The following is a 20972-nucleotide window of genomic DNA, read 5'->3' as shown; positions in this document are numbered from 1 at the left end:
GTAGAGACAAACTCGACAATGAGCTTCATTTGGATAGCAAGATAGATAGGCAAGCTTCCGTTTTGGTAGCATCAAAGAAACGAGATAAAAGGTGTCGCTATTGTAAAAAGTTAGGTCACGTCAAAGCAGATTGTTATAAACTGCGAAATAAAAAAGCAGCTGAGAGTAACGAGGAAGATGTAGCTGGTGCTAATTTGGCCGATGAAAATGGTGATGATTTCTTGTTAGTGTCAACAAGCGATAACACCTAGCTCACGTCTGAGTGGGTCCTAGATTCAGGATGTTCTTTCCACATGTGTCCCAATAGATAATGGTTCTCCACATACAGTTCGATTGAAGGTGGAGTTGTGCACATGGGAAACGATTCATCTAGTAAGGGAATTGGTATTAGTACTGTTAAAATTAAGATGCACGATGGGACGATTAGGACACTCTCAGATGTCAGGTATGTACCTGATTTACGAAAGAATCTCATCTCCTTAAGTATTTTAGACTTGAAAGGATGCAAAATCAACATCGAGTCGAGTGACATTAAAGTATCTCGTGGAGCTCTCGTTTTGTTAAAAGGTAAAAGAACCGGTAGTTTTTATATTCTGGAAGGTTATACAGTGACCGGTGAAATCAGACGTCCCTCGTCCGTTACAGAGTTGAAGTCAACTTGTTTGGAGCGGAGGCAACTTGGTCATAGGAGGGAAAAAGGTATGACTGTTTCGTTGAAGAGATGTTCTCTTTTGGATGCAGGTTTTGAAAAGTTAGGGCACTGTGTTCGTGAAAATCAGACCCGGATTAGTTTTGATTTGGCAGTGTACAAGTCGAAGGCTAGAAGTCTTCCAGTTTCTAAGCACAAATTTGACTCAATTAATTCCCTGCATAGTTCAAGATAGGCTCGTGACAGGCTTTGGCAAAGATGGCGTTGTGGAAATATGAGTCAAGGAGGAGATTTGTTAAATATGACTCCTATTTTCAGTCAAATTTGAGAAATAATATTTCAATTGAACTCTGTTTACTTGTTTCAATCAAATACTGATTAGTTTAGATTATTTTACTATTATTGGCTCTTTTACAACCTTAGAAAATATATACCCATTAGAGATTAGAACTCATAACACATTTAGAGAATTTTGTGTTTACGTTTTGTGGGTTCTTTATTTTCGGGTTTTCGGGGTTTAGTTTTTATCTCCATCTTTTGTACTCTTCGTTCTTTTACCATTATAGTAAAATTATCTTTGCCCGTGGATTTTTATCCTCTTTGGAGGGGTTTTTCCACGTTAAATTTGTGTGTTCAATTTCTCGATTTATTCCGCTATTTTTTTGTTCGTTGCTTAATCGGGTTGAAATCCTAACATGAGTAAATTATGTATTTAAATTACAATTATACAAATATAATTTTTACACAAGTATATTTTATTACCATACATTTATATTTATCTAATTTGTTTCATAATATATAATATAATTATAATATAATCAATACCTAATTTATATTTATCTAATTTGTTTCATAATATATAATATAATTATAATATAATCAATACCTAAGAAAAATCTCAGATTTTTCAATCTAATTGCCGCCTCAATTATATCAAATGGAATATTTGCCATTTTGGTCCTCCTTTCTTTTATTAATCTATAATTCAACTTTTGTCCCTTATTCAATTTATTCCTTTTTTCTAATTACTCTTAATTAAGTTAAATTCACCTAATTAAAACCTAATTAGACACACTATTAGACTTATAGGTATTTTTAATAATTATTTACAGGTTCAGTTTACTGAGACGATGTAATGACCCGAATTTTACCGATACTGAAAAAATATAATTTCGGATCTCTGTTTATGAAAAATGGATTCGTAAATATTTATTAAAAATATTTACGAAGTAAAAATAAGTGGTTAATTAGAGTTTAATTAAGTGAATTTAACTTAATTAAGAGTGATTAGGAAAAGGATTAAGTTGAATGAAGTGTAAAAGTTTAATTATAGAATTAAAGAGGATAAGGGGACTAAATAGGCAATTAAGCCTATTCTAAAGAATGAGGCGGCAAAACATAAAAATCTTTAATTTTTATGTTGTTTAAATTATAAATATATTATTAATGTTATTATTTTATTACAAATTAAATTAATTATATTATTATATTTTGAAATAAATTAAGAAAAGACAAATGTATGGTGCATATGATGACATGTGTAATATTAATATACATACAATTGTAAAATACATGTATATTTACTTATCATATAATTATATTATTAAATTATATATTAGTATTAAGTTAAAGATATTTATATAATAAATAGATTAAAGAAAGACAAATGTAAGGATATAAATGGATACAAATGTTAAATAAATATTGGTTATTTAATAGATTTTTATTGTTATTATATATATAAAACAAATGGAATAAATAAATAAAAAGAAGAAAGATGGAAAAGAAACAGAATGAAACGAAACAGAGAGCAGGGGAGAAAAAGAAAGAAAGAAAGGGAGAAAAGGGAAAATTCAAGGTTTGAAGCTTTAAGCTTTAATAGGTAAGTCAATCAAGCCCTTTTTACTTAATTTTGATATTTTAGAAGTTTTAGAACTAAGTTTTGATGAAGTTAAGTTGATATTTTGAAAATTATTAGATTTCTAGATATTATCCATGTTAAATAAAATGATGTATTAAGGGCTAAATTGATAGAAATTCAAGTTAGAAATGATATAAGGATTGAATTGTAAAGTGATTCATAAGTTTTATGCTTTAAGGACTAAATTGAAAGAATTTCGAAATTATGGTTTTATGATGAAAAATAGATAATTATGTCTAATTTTGGTTAAAAATTGAGTAGAAATAAAGTATAAATTAAGATAGAAAAGTAAGTGAATTTAGTTAGGATTAAATTGAAATTAAAAGTAGAAAATCAACATTTTGCACTAAGACTATTTTAGACAGCACCAGTAGTCTAAGTTTGAAAAAACACCAAAAATTATAGAAATTGAATTATAGGATGAATAAAATATATAATTAAAGCTTATTGAGTCTAGTTTCTTATAGAAGAAACGTTATAAGCAATTAAATTGTAAATTATGAGATATAATGAATTTTGTGAGACAATGTCAGAATGAATTCGGGTTCCCCTATTCTGACTTTGGAAAATCACCAAAAATTGGATAAAAATAATTAGGGGCTTAAATTTATATGTTTAGAATCCTAAATGAGTCTATTTTCAAGATAAATAAATGGGAACATCATTTGAATTTTATACAAGAAGATAATTAATTTTTAGTGAAGAAGGGTCAGAACTGTCAGACAGCAAAACAGGGGAAAATTTAAAGAATAAACTGTACTTATTGGCTAAATCAAAAATTCTGAAAATTTTATGGTAAGAAGATATATGAGTCTAATTTCAGGGAAAATTATCAGATCTTAATTTGGAGTTACATAGCTCCAGATATAAATAATTTAGTGACTATGACACATATGGATAGCTTTAAATATACATATAAGTCAATAGTGAAATTATTGATAACGTTACTTGTAAGCATGATATATACATTAAGGATGTGAAATGGAGAGGAAGAGGAGGAAAATATATATGAATATTCAGTTAGCATGGCTAATTTGCATGTTTTAAGCTCATGGACTAAATTGAATAAAAGTAAAACTTTAGGGGGTAATTTTGTAAAAATGTCAAAAATAACTAAATTTAAGGGAATGAATTGTTTTATTATCTAAATTAATAAGTTGAGTGAAATTATCAATTTACGATTGGGTGAAATTTGGAAAAATGGTAAATTACCAATATGCCCCTAAATCTTGGTATTTCTGTAATTTAGTCAGGTAGGTTCGGATATCCTGAATGAGCATGTAAATATGAAAATTTAAATATTGTATCATATTTTATATGATGTTTGAATTGAATATATGAAAAGGATGTTACATGAAACATGAAAATGAATACTAAATAATATGAATTAATTGAAATTATTCTGAAAATCTCGGTAATGCCTCATATCCTATCCCGCTCTCAGGTACGGGTATGGGGTATTACAGACGGAGGCCCTATAATGTACTTTTTTTAAGCCCGTGAATTTTGGGTCATTACAGATAGTTGTCAAATCATTCGTTTTCTTCCAAGTGGCAAGTACGAGCAATCTATATGTCCAGACCTAATCATAAAGAAAATATAAAATTAATTAATGTCAATCCCTAACAACGCCAAATTTTGACGGGTGTCATCCACCAAAAATAAAATCTCTTCTCATAAAATTAAAATCAAATTTAAATATAGGGAGTAAGGTCAATCCCATAAAGACCGATCTAATTGAATCTAGACTTTGTTATAATTAACTAGAATGTGTCGTAGGCAGTTTTCATGTCCACAACTCATGCCAATCTGTATGAAATAGAAAGGGGGATTAAATTGAAATAAAAATTAAATAATAAGAAAATAAATATAGTACAAAGATCTCACATTTCTATCTATCAACATTAGACCTCAAAGTTTTTATCTCTTACAATTAGATCCTTAACAACTAGGCTTGTTCATGGACTAGGCCACCCAGCCTAGCCCGAAAAGTGGGAAGGTTTGGGCAAAAATATAGGCCCGAAAAATGGGCTTCAACAAAAAAATAAGGCTTATTTAAAAAATAGGCTGGGCCTTAAGTAAAGCATTTTTTGCCCGGGTTTGGCCCGACCCGAATTCACAAAAAGACAAAAAAATTTCCAACTTTTGTTGTTTTAATGCTATTTTCTTATTATTTTCCTCCTATTTTGCTACTATTTCACTATTATGTTGCTACTATTTGTTGTTATTGTTTGGATATTGTATAACACTTGTTTTATTGTTAATTTTGTTATTATTTTATAGGCATTTGCTTGTTAAGTTGCATCTATCTTAATGTTATTTAAGTATATACATTTTTTAAATTTTTAGTATTTTATCATCCTAATTTAATTTAATTTTTTTCTAATTGAGTCGAGTAAAATAAAATTTAAATTGATTTAAATTTTAAAAATTAAACATTTTAAATAAAATATTATTACAGTATAACTAATTTCATATTAAAACATATAAATTTAAAATTAACCGACATATTCCAAAGTTTAAATAGCAGCAACAACATAATATTTAGACTCTTTTCATTGTTCAATATTTATTTCAATTAACCGACCGACATAACATGAGTTACATCTACAATCACAATAAATATAGTACGGTAGAAAACACAACAATGATTATAGTTTAGATTCACTATTATAGGAATAACTATTAATCTTGGAGGTCTTCATGTTTAATTTTTTATATAATATATCCCTTTGGACCCATCCAAGCACCCAAAAAAGGAAGCATTCCTCCCTCGCTTGGATTTAATAGATGAGTTTTACATGAATCTTACACATTTGAATAGCGATAATCATTATATTGTATATTAATAAATGAAAAAATAAAGAGATATTAATTCATATAAATAATATTGGTCAGTAAAAATATGATTACTTAAATTTTACTTTGAATTTAAATTTGTAATATTTCAAATAATAGGTTGAATGCATTATAATGTTGTATTAATTTTGTATATTTATACAAATTTTATTTAACAAATTGAATTTTAATTTAGTAATATAATTTTTTATTATTCACATTAAGTTTTCAATTAATTTGATATATATGTTATTTGAGAATACAGTTTTATATATTTTTAATGGTTGAATTTTTTATATTAAACACAAAAAATACTTTTAACATATTCCAATTTTGATGTAATTTTACATATAACATGAAATTAAACAAATATAAGATCTTATAAAAAAAAAGACTAAGGAAATATTTAAACTTAGATTGATTGTGTACTTAGCCAGGTCTAGCTGGACAGGTCTACTTGTAAGATTGGAATAGCCTATGATTCCAACTTGTCATATCAAAGTACAAAGACATTTTTGTCTTTGCTCAATAATGCTCTATTCAATTATAATTTTACAAATATACATGGGAGTTGAATTTTTGGTATTCCAATAGAATTCCCAGTAGCCAATAAGGGACCATAAAATGAAAAGGAAATAAAAAATAGAGTAAGGTTTATTTAAGGTTAAAGGTCAGGGACCATTCATGAATTTGATTCCTCAAAAATCATTTATAAATCATAGCCTCACCTCCGGGGTCTGCACTTCAAGAACTTCATGGGTAAAACTATTAGTAGCTGCCTTTTACCAGCTTTAATATCTTGTTTTTACTTGCAGCTGCAGTTTGGCACTGCTTCAGACACTATAAGAGCATCAGAATCCATCAAAGACCCTGAATTTATAATCTCCCAGGGTGGAGTTTTCCGATTGGGATTCTTCAGCTTTGCTAATTCCACCAATCGTTATGTAGGTATATTGTACAACCAAATCCCCGTACAAACAGTTGTGTGGGTGGCAAATAGAAACAGGCCTCTCAAAGTCTCTTCTGGGATTCTCACCATATCAGATGATGGCAACCTTGTTGTTTTGAATGGAAAAGCTGAGATTCTTTGGTCAACAAATGTTACGAATCTGATTCCTAATGCAACAACTGCACAGCTTTTAGACTCTGGAAATCTTGTCCTCAATAACGGCGACAATGGAGGAAGCAGCAGCTTATGGGAGAGTTTTCAACACCCTTCTAATGCATTCCTTCAAACTATGAAGTTGGGCGTTGATTTAAAAACGGGTCGTAAGGTGCGTACGAGATCATGGAAAGGCCCTGATGATCCATCTGATGGTAACTTTTCTCTAGGCCTTGAACCTTTCAACATCCCAGAGGGTGTCATTCGGAACAATAACCAGATATATTTTCGGACTGGCCCATGGAATGGCCATATCTATATTGGTTTAAAAGATATGAATACCGTTTATCTTGATGGGTTTTATGTGGTTGCAGATGATGAAGGAAAAAATTACTATGAAACTTACGAATATTCTAATAAGTCTATGTTGATATACTATGAATTAGATTATGAAGGAAGATTTGTTGGACGAAACTGGGATGCGGGGACAGGGGACTGGATAAATAGTTACCTAATTCTTCAAACAGATTGTGATTTTTATGGAAAGTGTGGGGCATTCGGAATCTGTGATCGAACGAAACGACCCATTTGCAGTTGCTCAAAGGGATTTAAGCCTAGGAATGCAGAGGAATGGATTAGAGGTAATTGGAGTAGTGGGTGTTTTAGGACTACCCCTTTGCAGTGCCAAAGAGATAACAACAATGGCAGTGGAGGAGCAGGGCAAAGTGATGATGGGTTTTTGAAGCTCAAGACGATGAAAGTACCGGCTTTTCCAGACCAGTCATCAATAATTAAAGGCGAATGCAAAGATCAATGCATGAAGAATTGTTCGTGCGTGGCTTATGCGTATGATGCTGGTATTGGTTGCATGTTATGGAGTGGAGATTTGATTGATGTCCAGAAATTCCCCACTCGCGGAGTCGATATTTACATTCGTCTGTCATCCTCGGAACTTGGTAACCTTGTCTTCATGTTGACCATGTTTGATAAATTGCGTCAATTACCCAAGTATTATTAACCAAGTGTCTAAAATTGCAGATAAAGGCAAAAGTACTAAGGTCATTGCAATTACAACAGTAATTGCGGGCATAGTGGTTATTACAATTTCTGCACTCTTCCTATGGTGTGGGATGGTTAAACAAAGAGGTAAATTGTCGTCTCTATTTATTTAATTTATGTAGTCACTTTTTTTTAAATGAAATATGCAATCACTTTAAGAGGACAATATCTGATAAATTTACAACAATACCTAAAATCAATAAATAAAAGGGTAATATGTTTCAATGAATCTATATCTTTTTACATTAACAACAATATGTTATTATTGTTACAACAATAGTTGTGTGCGTAGCGATAACTACAATTATGTAGCCTTCAACTCATTGCTTCTTTGATTTCTATATCAGGAAGGAATAAAAGACACAAACAGATCAAACACAAATCTTATAGTGAAAATGTTGGAGAAAGTTCAATCGGTGTTAAACTCAAGCAGCTTCCACTATTCAATTTCGAACAACTTGCCACCGCGACCAACAACTTCCATCCTGCAAAAAAGCTAGGGCAGGGTGGTTTTGGTCCAGTTTACAAGGTAATAAATAATAGCTATTTCCGGTGAATCCAGAGTCAATGAAATGACATTTTTTTCTCAATCAAGTATTGTGATCTGAATTGTGAGTGCAGGGAACATTAGATGATGGAAAAGAAATAGCAGTGAAGAGATTGTCGAAAGCTTCGGGGCAAGGATTGGAAGAATTTATGAACGAAGTGGTGGTTATTTCAAAGCTCCAACATCGAAATCTGGTTAGATTATTTGGGTGTTGTGTTGAAGCAGAAGAGAAGATGCTCGTCTATGAGTTCCTGCCCAATAAAAGTTTGGACGCTTTTTTATTTGGTTAGTAATTTATTCAAACTCCTAAGTGTTCATATTTAACTCCAATTAAATTTAAAGTCAAAGTCGAATCCTTAAAAAAATGGCCATTCACAAAATTTAAATTAAAAACTTTGTTTAAGAGGCATTTAAATTCTTACCTTTCAATTCACTAGTCATGGGATATAATTTTGACTTTTAAGTGGCCAAATCCAACTTAAATCTAATTATATATTATATTTATTGCTAAAATAAATGTTAGTGTCTTACAATATATGAATTGCATAACCTAGCTAAGCTAGGTACAATATATATGTATACATATATAATATGTTTTATATATATATATATAAGTAAAAAAATGTTTGCATCACCATTATTTATTTTTCTAACTTATTTTGCTTTTTTATAAATATTTCCAATTTTTTATTTTTATTCTGAAAAAACGAAATTTCAAAAGAAAATAGATCGAATAACATTCAAGGTTATTAAGTAAAATTACTATATATATTCAATTTTGTGCTGTCTATATTTTTTTTGCTGAATTTTCACTTTTTCTTTGAATTTTCTCTCTCTTTTTTTTTATCTATTTTATAAGGAAAATTACATATTTTTTAATAGGAGTTGGTCTATACTCTAGGATTTAAATAGTGGTGGCAGCAGTTTCAAGCAAAAAAAAAAAAAAATAGTGGTGGCAGCAGTAAGTTTTGACTCTTTCCGCATTTTAATATTTATTTGAATTGACTGACATAACTTCAATTATACTACAATCATAATGAATACAATATGATAGAAATAAAATGCTGGTTTTAGTTTAGATCCTCAATTATAGGAATTAATTATTAATTCTGGTGGTAAATTTTGTTACAGATCCTGTTAAACAAAGACTTTTGGATTGGAGAAAACGCTTCAACATTATTGAAGGAATCAGTCGAGGATTGCTTTATCTTCATAGAGATTCAAGATTGAGGATTATACATAGAGATTTAAAAGCAAGTAATGTTTTACTTGACCAAGATTTAAATCCAAAAATTTCAGATTTTGGGATGGCTAGAATCTTTGGAGGTGATGAAAATCAAGCCAATACTAAAAGAGTTGTTGGAACTTAGTAAGTTGGAACTTTCGCCCTACCATTTATTTTTATTCATTTTTTGATAAAATATGATATAAATGTCTATGGTCGGGTTCCGTGCTTAAAGAAAATACATATCCATACCCGAATCAAGTTTAATTTTTTTCAATTTGTGGACTCAATTTATTGTTTTTAATTTTAAATGATTTATTATTTATTCTTAATTTGGGTTGGCTCGAGGACAAGTTTAAATTAGAGTTATAATTGGTGTTGTTTTTTATTTTAAAATACAGTGGTTATATGTCTCCTGAGTATGCAATGCTAGGGCAATTTTCAGAAAAATCAGATGTGTTCAGCTATGGAGTTCTACTACTAGAGATTGTTAGTGGAAGAAGAAACACAAGCTTTTACAACAATAAGGATGACCTTAGCCTCTTGGGATATGTAAGTTCATAATATAGTTAGAGATGTTGGTGGATGGAATTAAGGTGTAAGATGTTGTATTTGCGAGGTAATCGGGTTCGATTTCAAAAAACTTAAATTTGCCTTTGCAATTATTGAGTCGAGCAATCATGTGAGTTGAATTTGAGAATCTTAATGCTTGAATCGAGTAGCTCGCAAGCTAACTTCAAGAACCTAATACTTGAAACAAGTAGCTTGCAAGACTTTTCAATCTTAATCAATATTGAAAATTTTCAGTTCAAACTCGAACTTGATTATAAATAATCAAGTTTGAAGTTAAGCATAAGAGTGAAGCTCATTGTAGGCTTAAGTAAAACAAGCCTAAGAGAGTTGGAACATTTCAATCTTTATCTTGAATAGAGCTGATCAAACTCTTTTAAAGGTTTAACATTAAAATTTTGATTCAAGCTAAGCCAAATAATTTTGGCATTAATTATGTCAAAAGTTGTTTTTTGTTTTCAGGCATGGAAATTATGGAGGGAAGGCAATATTTGGGGCTTAGTAGACAAAGTGATTGCAGAGTCGAAATCAGATTCAAATAATGAAAAAGAAATATGGAGATGCATACATGTTGGATTGCTATGCGTTCAAGAATATACTAAAGATAGGCCCACTATATCTACTGTTATTTCAATGCTTAATAGTGAGATTTCAGATCTTAACACTCCAAAGCAACCTGCTTTCACTCAAGCACCACTAATAAGCCATGATGTTGAAGATAAAGGTTCACTTAATGATGTAACTCTTACAAACCTTGATGGTCGATAAAAATGTAAATTAATTATTTGTATTGTTTACAATTTAAGTTCAAGCATTGAAATTTATTTTTATATTTTGTTTTGATATGTTTTTGTTATTTTATTTACTCCATTATAAAGTGAACAAATCTAATTTCAAATTCAACCTAGCTCGAGTTGAACATAAAAATTAACAAGTAGAACTCGTTTACCTCGAACTCAAAAATCATTTAAAACTCAATAACTTGAAGTGATTCAAATTAAAAAATTCTCAAATTTTTAGTTTATTTGTTCGAATTTAGACTAAATTTATCATCATATTTGTTAATTGTGTCCTAAATTCTAAATTTTAACCAGATATGATGTAAACACAATAATTCAAATTAGGTTAACTTAAACTCAAATATAATCTAAACTGAAAATGATGCAAACTTAAAAATGATTCAAAATAAAAATATTCAAGTAAAACTAATCCTAAACCCTATATTTATTTCTGGACTTGAAATACATCCGACGTCCGAACAAGACATCTTATTCCAAATTGTGTTGAACGTTGTTTGATCTTATTCTTTGCATTGTTGAAATAAGTAAAAGAAGATTGTGACATTGTGTTGTCAAATCAACCAAACGTGCCCAAGTAGCCAAAGACTTCCAAATGTAGTCTAATTTTTATGAACGTTTCATACAAGCTGTATTGCATTTCGAGTCTCACAGTTCATGCATTTTCTATCAATTGGAACAAAATTTTTTATTTTTAAAAAGTAAGATAATCAAATTCTAATAAATTATAGTAAAAAAAAGGGCTAATTTTCAATTTTCTATAAAGTAAAAAGATAGAAATTATTAGTTTAACAGTTAACACCTCCTTTTATCTCCCTAGAAATTTTCCAAACAATCATTTGCTGAAGCTGAGTGCAGCATTAACAGCCAATACAACTAGTGAATTAATGTTCAAAAATTAATTTGCCTCAATCTCTGACTTTCCATTAACAACATTTAGTCCCACATAATTAAAGTGAGTTTACTTTTTCAACAAATCATCCATATGCATGCACCTTCGTAGAAAAAAAAAAAAAAACCCTCATGATTAACTATCTCGTGGATTAAATTCTATTATTAAAGCACACAAAATCTTTCACTCCAATAATTTACAAGCTAAATTTAAATGTTTGAATGTCTTTATTGGTTTTATAACGTGAAACTAATCATGTTGAAATTGGAGTGGTATTAGTGTTGTTTCATGTGTGAACACGGGAAGACACACTCGTTTACCTTTTTTAAACTTCAACGCAAGAGCAAGTCGATAAAATTAAAAGGGTGAATAGCGCTTGAAGAAAATTGAAATCTTAACAAAACATTTGCAGTTGCCTTGAAACATCATTACATCATATTCCAAATATCATTCGTAAATCATAGCCTCAATTCCACGTTCTGGTAAGAGATGGAGAGCGTTATTAGCGACTCTGTGTTACTAGCTTTTGAAATTTTACTATTGTTTGTTTTTACTTCCAATTTGGCACTGCTTTAGACACCGTAACACCATCAGAATCCATCAAAGACCCTGAATTTATAATCTCCCAGGGTGGAGTTTTCCGATTGGGATTCTTCAGCTTTGCTAATTCCACCAATCGTTATGTAGGGATATTGTACAATCAAATCCCCGTACAAACAGTGGTATGGGTAGCAAACAGAAACAAGCCTCTCAAAGACTCTTCCGGGATTCTTAACATATCAGATGATGGTAACCTTGTTGTTTTGAATGGAAAAGCTGAGATTCTTTGGTCATCAAATATTACGAATTTGGTTCCTAATGCAACAACTGCCCATCTTTTAGACTCTGGAAACCTTGTCCTTAGTAATGGTGAGGATGGAGCAAGCAGCTTATGGGAGAGTTTTAAAGATGCTTCCAATGCCTTCATTGAAACTATGAAGATCGGCACTGATGTTCAAAGGGGTCTTAAAGTGGAGCTGAAATCATGGAAAAGCATTGATGATCCATCTGATGGTAGCTTTTCTTTTGGCTTTGAACCTTTCAATATCCCAGAGCTTGTCATTAGGAACAATAACAAGCTCTATTTTCGGAGTGGTCCATGGAATGGGAATATCTTTATTGCCACAATTATGAAGACCGTTTATATTGATGGGTTTCATGTTGTTGCAGATAATCAACGACAAGTGTACTATATCACTCATGAGTATTCTAGGTTGAAGTACTATGAACTGGATTCCCAAGGAAAATTGGTTGAACGGACATGGGATGCGGGGAAAGGGGACTGGATAAACATGTACTTTACTTCTCAAACAGAATCTTGTGTTTATGGACAGTGTGGGGCATTTGGGATGTGCGATCTAACGAAACAACCCATTTGCAGTTGCTTAAAGGGGTTTAAGCCTAGGAATATAGAGGAATGGAGTAGAGGTAATTGGAGTAGTGGATGTTTTAGGACTACCCCTTTACAATGCCAAAGGGATAAGAACAATGGCAGTGAAGCAGGCCAAGGAGATGTTGATGGGTTTTTGAAGCTGAAGATGATGAAAGTGCCGGCTTTTCCAGACCTGTCATCAATAAATAACGGCGAATGCAAAGATCAATGCCTGAAGAACTGTTCGTGCGTGGCTTATGCGTATGATGCTGGCATTGGTTGCATGTTTTGGAGTGGAGATTTGATTGATATGCAGAAATTCTCCACTCGCGGAGTCGATCTTTACATTCGTCTACCATCTTCGGAGCTCGGTAAACTTGTCTTCCATGTGTTTGATGAATTACCTCAATTAATCTGCTCTTTTGGTGTTGAAGTTTTATTGACCAAGTTTTTCGATTTGCAGATAAAGGAAAAAGCAATAAAGTTATTGTTATTACAGCAGCAATTGTGGGTATAGTAACCATTACGATTATTATACTCTTCTTATGGTGTTGGATGGCTAAAAGAAGAGGTAACATCTCTTATCTTTATTTTTTAGTTATTAAGATACTCAAAACTCAACTCCATTACTCAGTTTGATAATGATTGAATCCAATTTGAGGTTGTGTTTTTTAAAGCAACTTGAGTATGTAGTGAGTGTGCGACAAAATTAGGTAACTTTGAAATCAGTGCATCTCTAATTTAGTAATTTGCATCTCAGGAAGGAAACAAAAACACAAACAGATCGAACTCCAACTCAACAAAGGAAATGCAATGACAAAATTTTCCAGTAATGTGGGAGAAAATTCAATCGGAGCTAAACTCCGGCAGCTACGGCTATTCAATTTCGAAGAACTCGCCACCGCGACGTGCAACTTCGATCACGCAAATAAGCTAGGGCAGGGTGGTTTCGGTCCAGTTTATAGGGTAATAAATAATGGCGATAAATGACATTTTTCTTTTTTCAATAAAGTCTTGTGAGCTGAATATTGTGTGCAGGGAACATTAGGTGATGAAAAGGAAATAGCTGTGAAGAGATTATCAAAAGCTTCAGTGCAAGGATTGGAAGAATTTATGAACGAAGTGGAGGTGATTTCTAAGCTTCAACATCGAAATCTGGTCAAATTGCTTGGGTGTTGTGTTGAAGCTGAAGAGAAGATGCTCGTTTACGAGTATATGCCCAACAAAAGTTTGGACGCTTTTGTCTTTGGTTAGTAACTTACGCTAATCCTCTTTCTACTATTTTCGAAATTCATATTAAGTTACGATTAAATTTAAAATTAAACCACGTAAAATCAACTCTTGATATTTAACATCTTATATATATAACTAGAGATGACCATGAGCCGGACCCAGACAAAATTTTAAGCTCATCTACTAGGCCCGGGTTCAACTCGGCCTGAAATATGGGCCTAAAAATTTATCCAAGTCCTGCCCAAAATAAAATTGCTAAGCCCGAGCTCGGCCGGCCCATATTAAATTTTTTTCTTATTTCATTAAATAAAAAATTTAAAAATATAATAAATTAAATATATTTAAAAACATAAAACCAATATTAAAATAAATAAAAATGATACTAAAACAATTCTTAAAACAATACACAAATTAACAATATAATAAAAATGGTTATATTAAAATTTAAAATGATTAAAATAAAATAAAAATATATTAATATATAATTCGGGCCGGGCCCGGGCTAAAAAACTCTTACTTGAGACCCGGCCCATTTTCTAAACGAGTTTCGTTTTTTTGCTCAAGCCCATTTTTCAGGCCTATATTTTTACCTTAACCCTCATATTTTTCGGGCGGGCCTTCAGACCGGGCAGACACGCCCGACCCATGATTAGCTCTAATTATATAACCAAATATTTAACATCTTATAACATATAAACTATAAAAGCTAATCGAGTTAGGTTAAAATCGAGTCTAAATATGAATTTTTTTAACCAAATTCAAATCCAACATGATGGATGGATAAGTTTAATACAAGTAAATATTCTAATTATTACATTATTACTTTGAACTAAGTTTTCTAAAGTCAGACCAACTTGGCATAATGTACTTTTTTTTACTTTAAATTTAATAATAAAATATAGAAATATGATTTAAAGTTTGTTTTTTTAAGCAATATAATTGGTCATCAAGTTAATTATCTGCTACAAGATTGTGTACGAGGATACAAAAAATAGGTCATGACTTAGGCGTCCCTTGGTAGAGGGGAAAGAAAATTAGAAGAATAAAAAATTGAAGGGGTAGAAAATTAGAAGGAAAGATGTGTAGAGTTGAAAAATAGGTCATCAAATATTTTTTTGTCTTTTCATTGCCACGTAGAGTTAAAAAATGGAAAGAAAGAAAATAAATTGTATGAGAAATGCAAAATTTAAATTAATATACATATTTCTCTTATTTTTTCTTCTCTCAACTTTTCAATTTGGAAGGATTGGTTTTTATACATTAGGATGAATCCCTCCTATGTTTTTCTCTCATTTTTCTTCCCAACCAAGAACACTCAAAAATTACTTTTTTTCCATTTTTCCATTCCCTCCTTCCATCCTTTCATTTTTCCGTCCAACCAAGCACTCTCTTAATCCGACATGCTTATTCCGAGATTTAAATAGTAGTTGTTATGTGATGATTTGACTATGTTGATTATGCAATATTTATTTCAATTTATCGATGTAACATTATTTACGTTTACAATCATAATGAATACGATATGGTAGAAAATACAATGATGGTTGTAATTAGATCCTCAGTTATAAGAATTAATTGTTCATTTTTAAGTTCTTACCGTTTAGTTTTTGTTATAGATCCAATTAAACAGAAAGTCTTGGATTGGAGAAAACGCTTTAACATTATTAAAGGGATTAGTCGAGGATTACTTTATCTTCATAGAGATTCAAGACTGAAGATTATACACAGAGATCTAAAAGCAAGTAATGTTTTACTCGATCAGGAGCTAAATCCAAAAATTTCAGATTTTGGGATGGCCAAAATTTTCGGAGGAGATGAAAATCAAGCCATCACCAAAAGGATTGTTGGAACTTAGTAAGTTGGAATTTTCTCCCCATCATTTCTTTTCTTTTTGTTCACTTTTTCCCAATAAAGTAGGGTGTAGATATGTCTATGATCCAGTCTGGCCATTGCATGATGCTTAGCTTTGTTAGTTGGCCTATTTTATTGTTTAAGAAAAGGCCTTTTATGGTTTTGACCCTTATAAATCGATAAAGTTTGAAATTTAGTGTCTATACTTTGATATGATATTATTTGGTTCCTCTATTTTTATTTTATTATTAGTAAGTCAAAATAGGTAACACATGTTTTTTTTTCTTTTAAAATATCCTTCCAACTCATCATGTTGACATGAAAATTTTCATAGTAGAATCATTGTTTTTAAGAAAAATTCAAGTCAGTATTTAATTGGAATAGTTAATGGTATTACTTATTTAAATTAATTAATGACATTATAAAAATATAGGTGTCAAATCATGTCAAATTAAAATGTATGGGTTAAATCTTAAATTTAAATATAGTAAAGAGATCAAAATTAAAAATTTAATCTTATATTTATATTCTCAGATTATTAAATTTAAATTAAAATAATTTTATTATTTAATTTTAATTTAGACCCACATGTATATAATTTTTTTTGTAAGGGTTGTTTTTAATGTTAAAATGTAGTGGTTATATGCCTCCTGAGTATGCAATGCAAGGACAATTTTCAGAGAAATCAGACGTATTCAACTTTGGAGTTTTATTATTGGAAATTGTTAGTGGAAGAAGAAACACAAATTTCTACAACAATTCGTATCATCTTAGCGTTTTGGAATATGTAAGTTTATAAAATAGTTAGGAATGTTGACTGATTGAATTAGGGTGTAAGATGTCATATCTGCAAGCTATTTGCGAAAACTTGAATTCAACTCAATCATTGTAGAATCTAGCCATCATGCTATCTGATTTTGAAAGTTTTAATACTTGAATCAAGTAGCTTGCGAGTTGAATTTGAGACACCCTAATCCTTGAATTGAGTAGCTTGTAAATTTAATTGAACTTTTTTTATTTTTAATTAATTTCGAAAAAGTTTCAATTTAAACTTAAACTCGTGTACAAATAATCAACTTTGAAAATGAAGCTTATTTAAGACTAAGGTAAAACATGCCTAACAAAAAGAGTTTGAGCATTTGAATTTTTGTATCGAATTGAGCTAATCAAACTTTATGGAGCTTTTAGTTTAAAATTTTTATTATGAATTAAGCTAGGTATTTTAGGCATTAACTTAGATAAATTTGTTTATTGTTTCAGGCCTGGAAATTATGGAACGAAGGCAACATTTGGGGCTTAGTAGATAAGGTGATTTCAGAGTCGAAATCAGATTCAAAGAATGAGAAAGAAATATGGAGATGCATACATGTTGGATTACTATGCGTTCAAGAATATGCTAAAGATAGGCCTACTATGCCTATTATTGTTTCAATGCTTAATAGTGAGATTTTAGATCTTAATACTCCAAAACAACCTGCTTTCACTCAAGCACTTCTAATTAGCGATAATTTTGAAGATTGTATTTCAATTAATGATGTAACTCTGACGGGCTTTGATGGTCGATAAAGATGCAAAATTATTATTTTTAATTTTAGAAATAATATTAAGTATTGAATCTTATCCTTTCAGAAATAAAATTAAGTATTGAAATTTAACCGATATATATAATTGTGACATTTTATTTCGACCATTATTGTCAATTTATTAACTTGAATTCAGAGTAAATTTACAATTATGTTTAAATATATCAATTCTATTTTAAATATGACAGTTCAATCTGATCAACCTAAATCCAAATTTAAATCCAAATTTAAGTTCCATTCAACTCGATTTGAACATAAACAATAAAAAATTGGATTAACTAAAATCTGAAAAATGACTTAAATTCAAAATATTTCAAACTTGAAATGTCTCAAACTCAAAATGATTCATATATTAACTCAAAATGTCTTCAACCGGAGATAAACCTAAACAATTAAGCTAATAAACTCGAATAATTCGAATCTAAAATGACCTAAAATTAAAATTAAAATTAACCAAATTAAAAACCAACCCAACCCGAATCCAAATTTACTCAATGCAAAACCGACTTAAATAATAAATTAAAGTACTACTCGTGAACATTATCACTTTCCTTTGTCTACTGAATTTTGTCCCTAAATTTTTGTTTTTATTGTTAGTTGCTTGACTTTAATTTTGAATTTGAAAATAAAATTTGAAAATAAAATCTTTGAAAAATTAAAGAAGGATTAGACTTTGTACCAACACCAATATCAAAATGCAGCATTAATAATATATAAACAGTCTTTTCTTTAATGAAATGAGAGGGGGGTGGAAGGATTACAAACAATAAAATTCGTAGGATCAAAAAAAGCTTCAACGTCACCATTACTAAACTGACCATTAATTTTATCTCAGCAGGCAAAACTATGATATTCATACTTGCCTCCTGTAAAGCTACAACCAACAACATCAATCTGCATTGCCTATTAACCGGTGTCTGCCACATTGCACGGTGATGACTAAGTGCATCAATTGCTATATTTGGTTTGGCCTGCATTCGCAAGGACTGCATCACGGTGTCGTATTTGTTCATGCAATACTTAGTAAGAAGGTTAAAGAAATCATCAAACGAGGCCTTCTAAAGGGACTGATTGGTCATATTATAAAAGCCAGCAGCTCTAGAATCAATGGTCAGAATGCCTTGGCATTTGCCAACACATATTTGTTTTAGTGGGGTTTTCTTTTCACTTCGTTGTTAACTTGTGAGTTTTGTTTGAATTGTAGAGGTTGATTTTGTTTTGTGTTGTTGTTTCCTTGTCTCATAATTCATTTTAAGAGGGAGGATTGATTTTTATTTCCTTTGGGGATATATATCTTGTATATGATATACTCTAATTTTGTAATCTTACTTTCAGGATTTCCAAGGGAAGCAAGGATGCAAGATAGGCACCAAGTGCACGAAGATCCATGCTATGAACGCAAGAGGAAACCAACTTGCAAGGTTAATGGTGGTTTTGTTGGAAGAAACCGAACAACTGAAACAAAGCGAAAGCACAACCGGTGTTCTTTCTCTCCTTATAACTCCTGTCAAAAATTATGGCAAGCACAATAGCACAAGATATGTTCTCTAGCAACCTTAATCAACCACAAATCAACTAATGCAACCACAACAAAAATAAATAGAGACACCGGTATTTTTACGTGGAAAACCCCTTTAAATCAAGGGTAAAAACCACGGGACTTTAGAGTCCGATCAAGAGTTCCACTATCATCAAATGTTCAACTACAAGATCACAATATCAAGCCTACAACAAGCATTCAACTCCAACAAGGCTAACAATATATAATCTTTAGCAAAAGAGAGAAAAATGAGAGAATATCACCAAAAACGCAGCTGCTGAAAAATGGGTATTTTCGATGCTACAAGACTCGGATGAAAAATCCGACCGTACAAAGTCAAGAACACCTTATCGCCTAGCTGCTGTCCAAAAATCAGCTCAATCGAACCACGGATGAACCTTAGATCGAAGAGTTGATCATTGCTGCACCAAACTTGAAAAACTGAAATTTTCTTCTCTCTTTCTCTCTGTTTTAATTTGAGATTTTTTTTTTTTTAGCTTTGCAAAAATTTCTGCCCACATCACCCGTTAAAGCCCCCAAAATGGCTTTTGACAAAACCAAAAAGAGACAATAAAATGTGGCAGAAATTATGGGTTTCCTACATAGTGGGACCCACACCTAACAAATCTCCCCCTCCAACTATGTGGGGAATGCCTCCATGCCGGAGGTCAAACAACATGCTTCAAACTTTCCTCTTGGTAAGGCCTTCGTCAACATATCAGCACCATTATCATTAGTGTGTATCTTCTCAAGCTCTAACAGCTTAGCTTCAAGAACATCTCGTATCCAATGGTACCTCACATCAATATGCTTAGATCTAGCATGAAAAGTTGAGTTCTTACCAAGATGAATAGCACTCTGGCTATCACAGTACAGGACATACTTCTCCTGAGTAAAACCAAGCTCATGCACAAACTTCTTCATCCAAAGCATCTCCTTACACGCTTCGGTTGCTGCAATGAACTCTGATTCGGTGGTGGACAATGCAACACACTTTTGCAGTCTCGATTGCCATGCCACAGCTCCCCCTGCATAAGTGATTAAGTAACCTGAAGTAGATCTCCTCGAGTCAATGTCTCCGGCCATGTCTGAATCTGTATACCCAACAAGAACAGGTTTCTCATTGCCGAAACAAAGTTTCATGTTGGAAGTGCCACGAAGATATCTCATAATCCACTTCACTGCATTCCAATGCTCTGCTGGATTAGAAAGAAACCGACTAAGCTGTACCAACGGCATAAGCCAAGTCCGGTCTCGTGCAAACCATTGCGTACATCAAACTACCCACGACTGAAGAGTAAGGAATTTTCTGCATCTATTCCTTCTCCTTTTCTGTGGAAGGACTATGCTTAACACTCAATCTAAAGTGCATAGCAAAGGGAGTATTCACCGCTTTAGCTTTGTCCATACTAAACCTTTGAAGTACTTTCTCAATGTACCTCTCTTGTGATAACCATAATTTCTTGGCCTTTCTATCACGTGTCAGTCTTATGCCAAGAATTTGCTTTGCTGGCCCCAAATCCTTCATTGCAAAGGATTTACTCAACTCTTGTTTCAACTTCTCAATTCTAGAAGCATTCGACCAAAGAATAAGCATATCATCAACATAGAGCAAAAGAATAATAAAATCATCACCGGAGAATCTCTTAACAAACACACAATGATCAAGTAGTCTTCTTGTAGCCTTGCTCCCCATACAGACTCAAACTTCTTGTACCATTGCCTTGGAGCTTGCTTCAAACCATACAAGCTCT

The 20972-nt window shown here is 31.6% G+C and overlaps 1 protein-coding gene across 1 annotated transcript; it reads left to right on the top strand.

Annotated features, from left to right (window-relative positions):
* Window positions 1–5995: 5995 nt before the first annotated feature.
* LOC108462278 (G-type lectin S-receptor-like serine/threonine-protein kinase At1g11330) lies at window positions 5996–17483 on the top strand. Its single transcript, XM_053019568.1, has 13 exons — window positions 5996–7466; window positions 7549–7656; window positions 7917–8098; window positions 8191–8401; window positions 9248–9485; window positions 9743–9893; window positions 10374–10671; window positions 12135–13382; window positions 13475–13582; window positions 13772–13977; window positions 14050–14260; window positions 15861–16098; window positions 17356–17483. Coding segments are annotated over exons 1-13 (4503 nt in total). The 5' UTR covers window positions 5996–6163; the 3' UTR covers window positions 17357–17483.
* The last annotated feature ends 3489 nt before the right edge of the window (window positions 17484–20972 follow it).

This window comes from Gossypium arboreum, chromosome 1 (genome assembly GCF_025698485.1).
Source record: "Gossypium arboreum isolate Shixiya-1 chromosome 1, ASM2569848v2, whole genome shotgun sequence".
Lineage (NCBI taxonomy): Eukaryota > Viridiplantae > Streptophyta > Magnoliopsida > Malvales > Malvaceae > Gossypium > Gossypium arboreum.
Note: the sequence above shows the minus strand (reverse complement) of the source record. Positions and strands in the feature narration are given on the sequence as shown.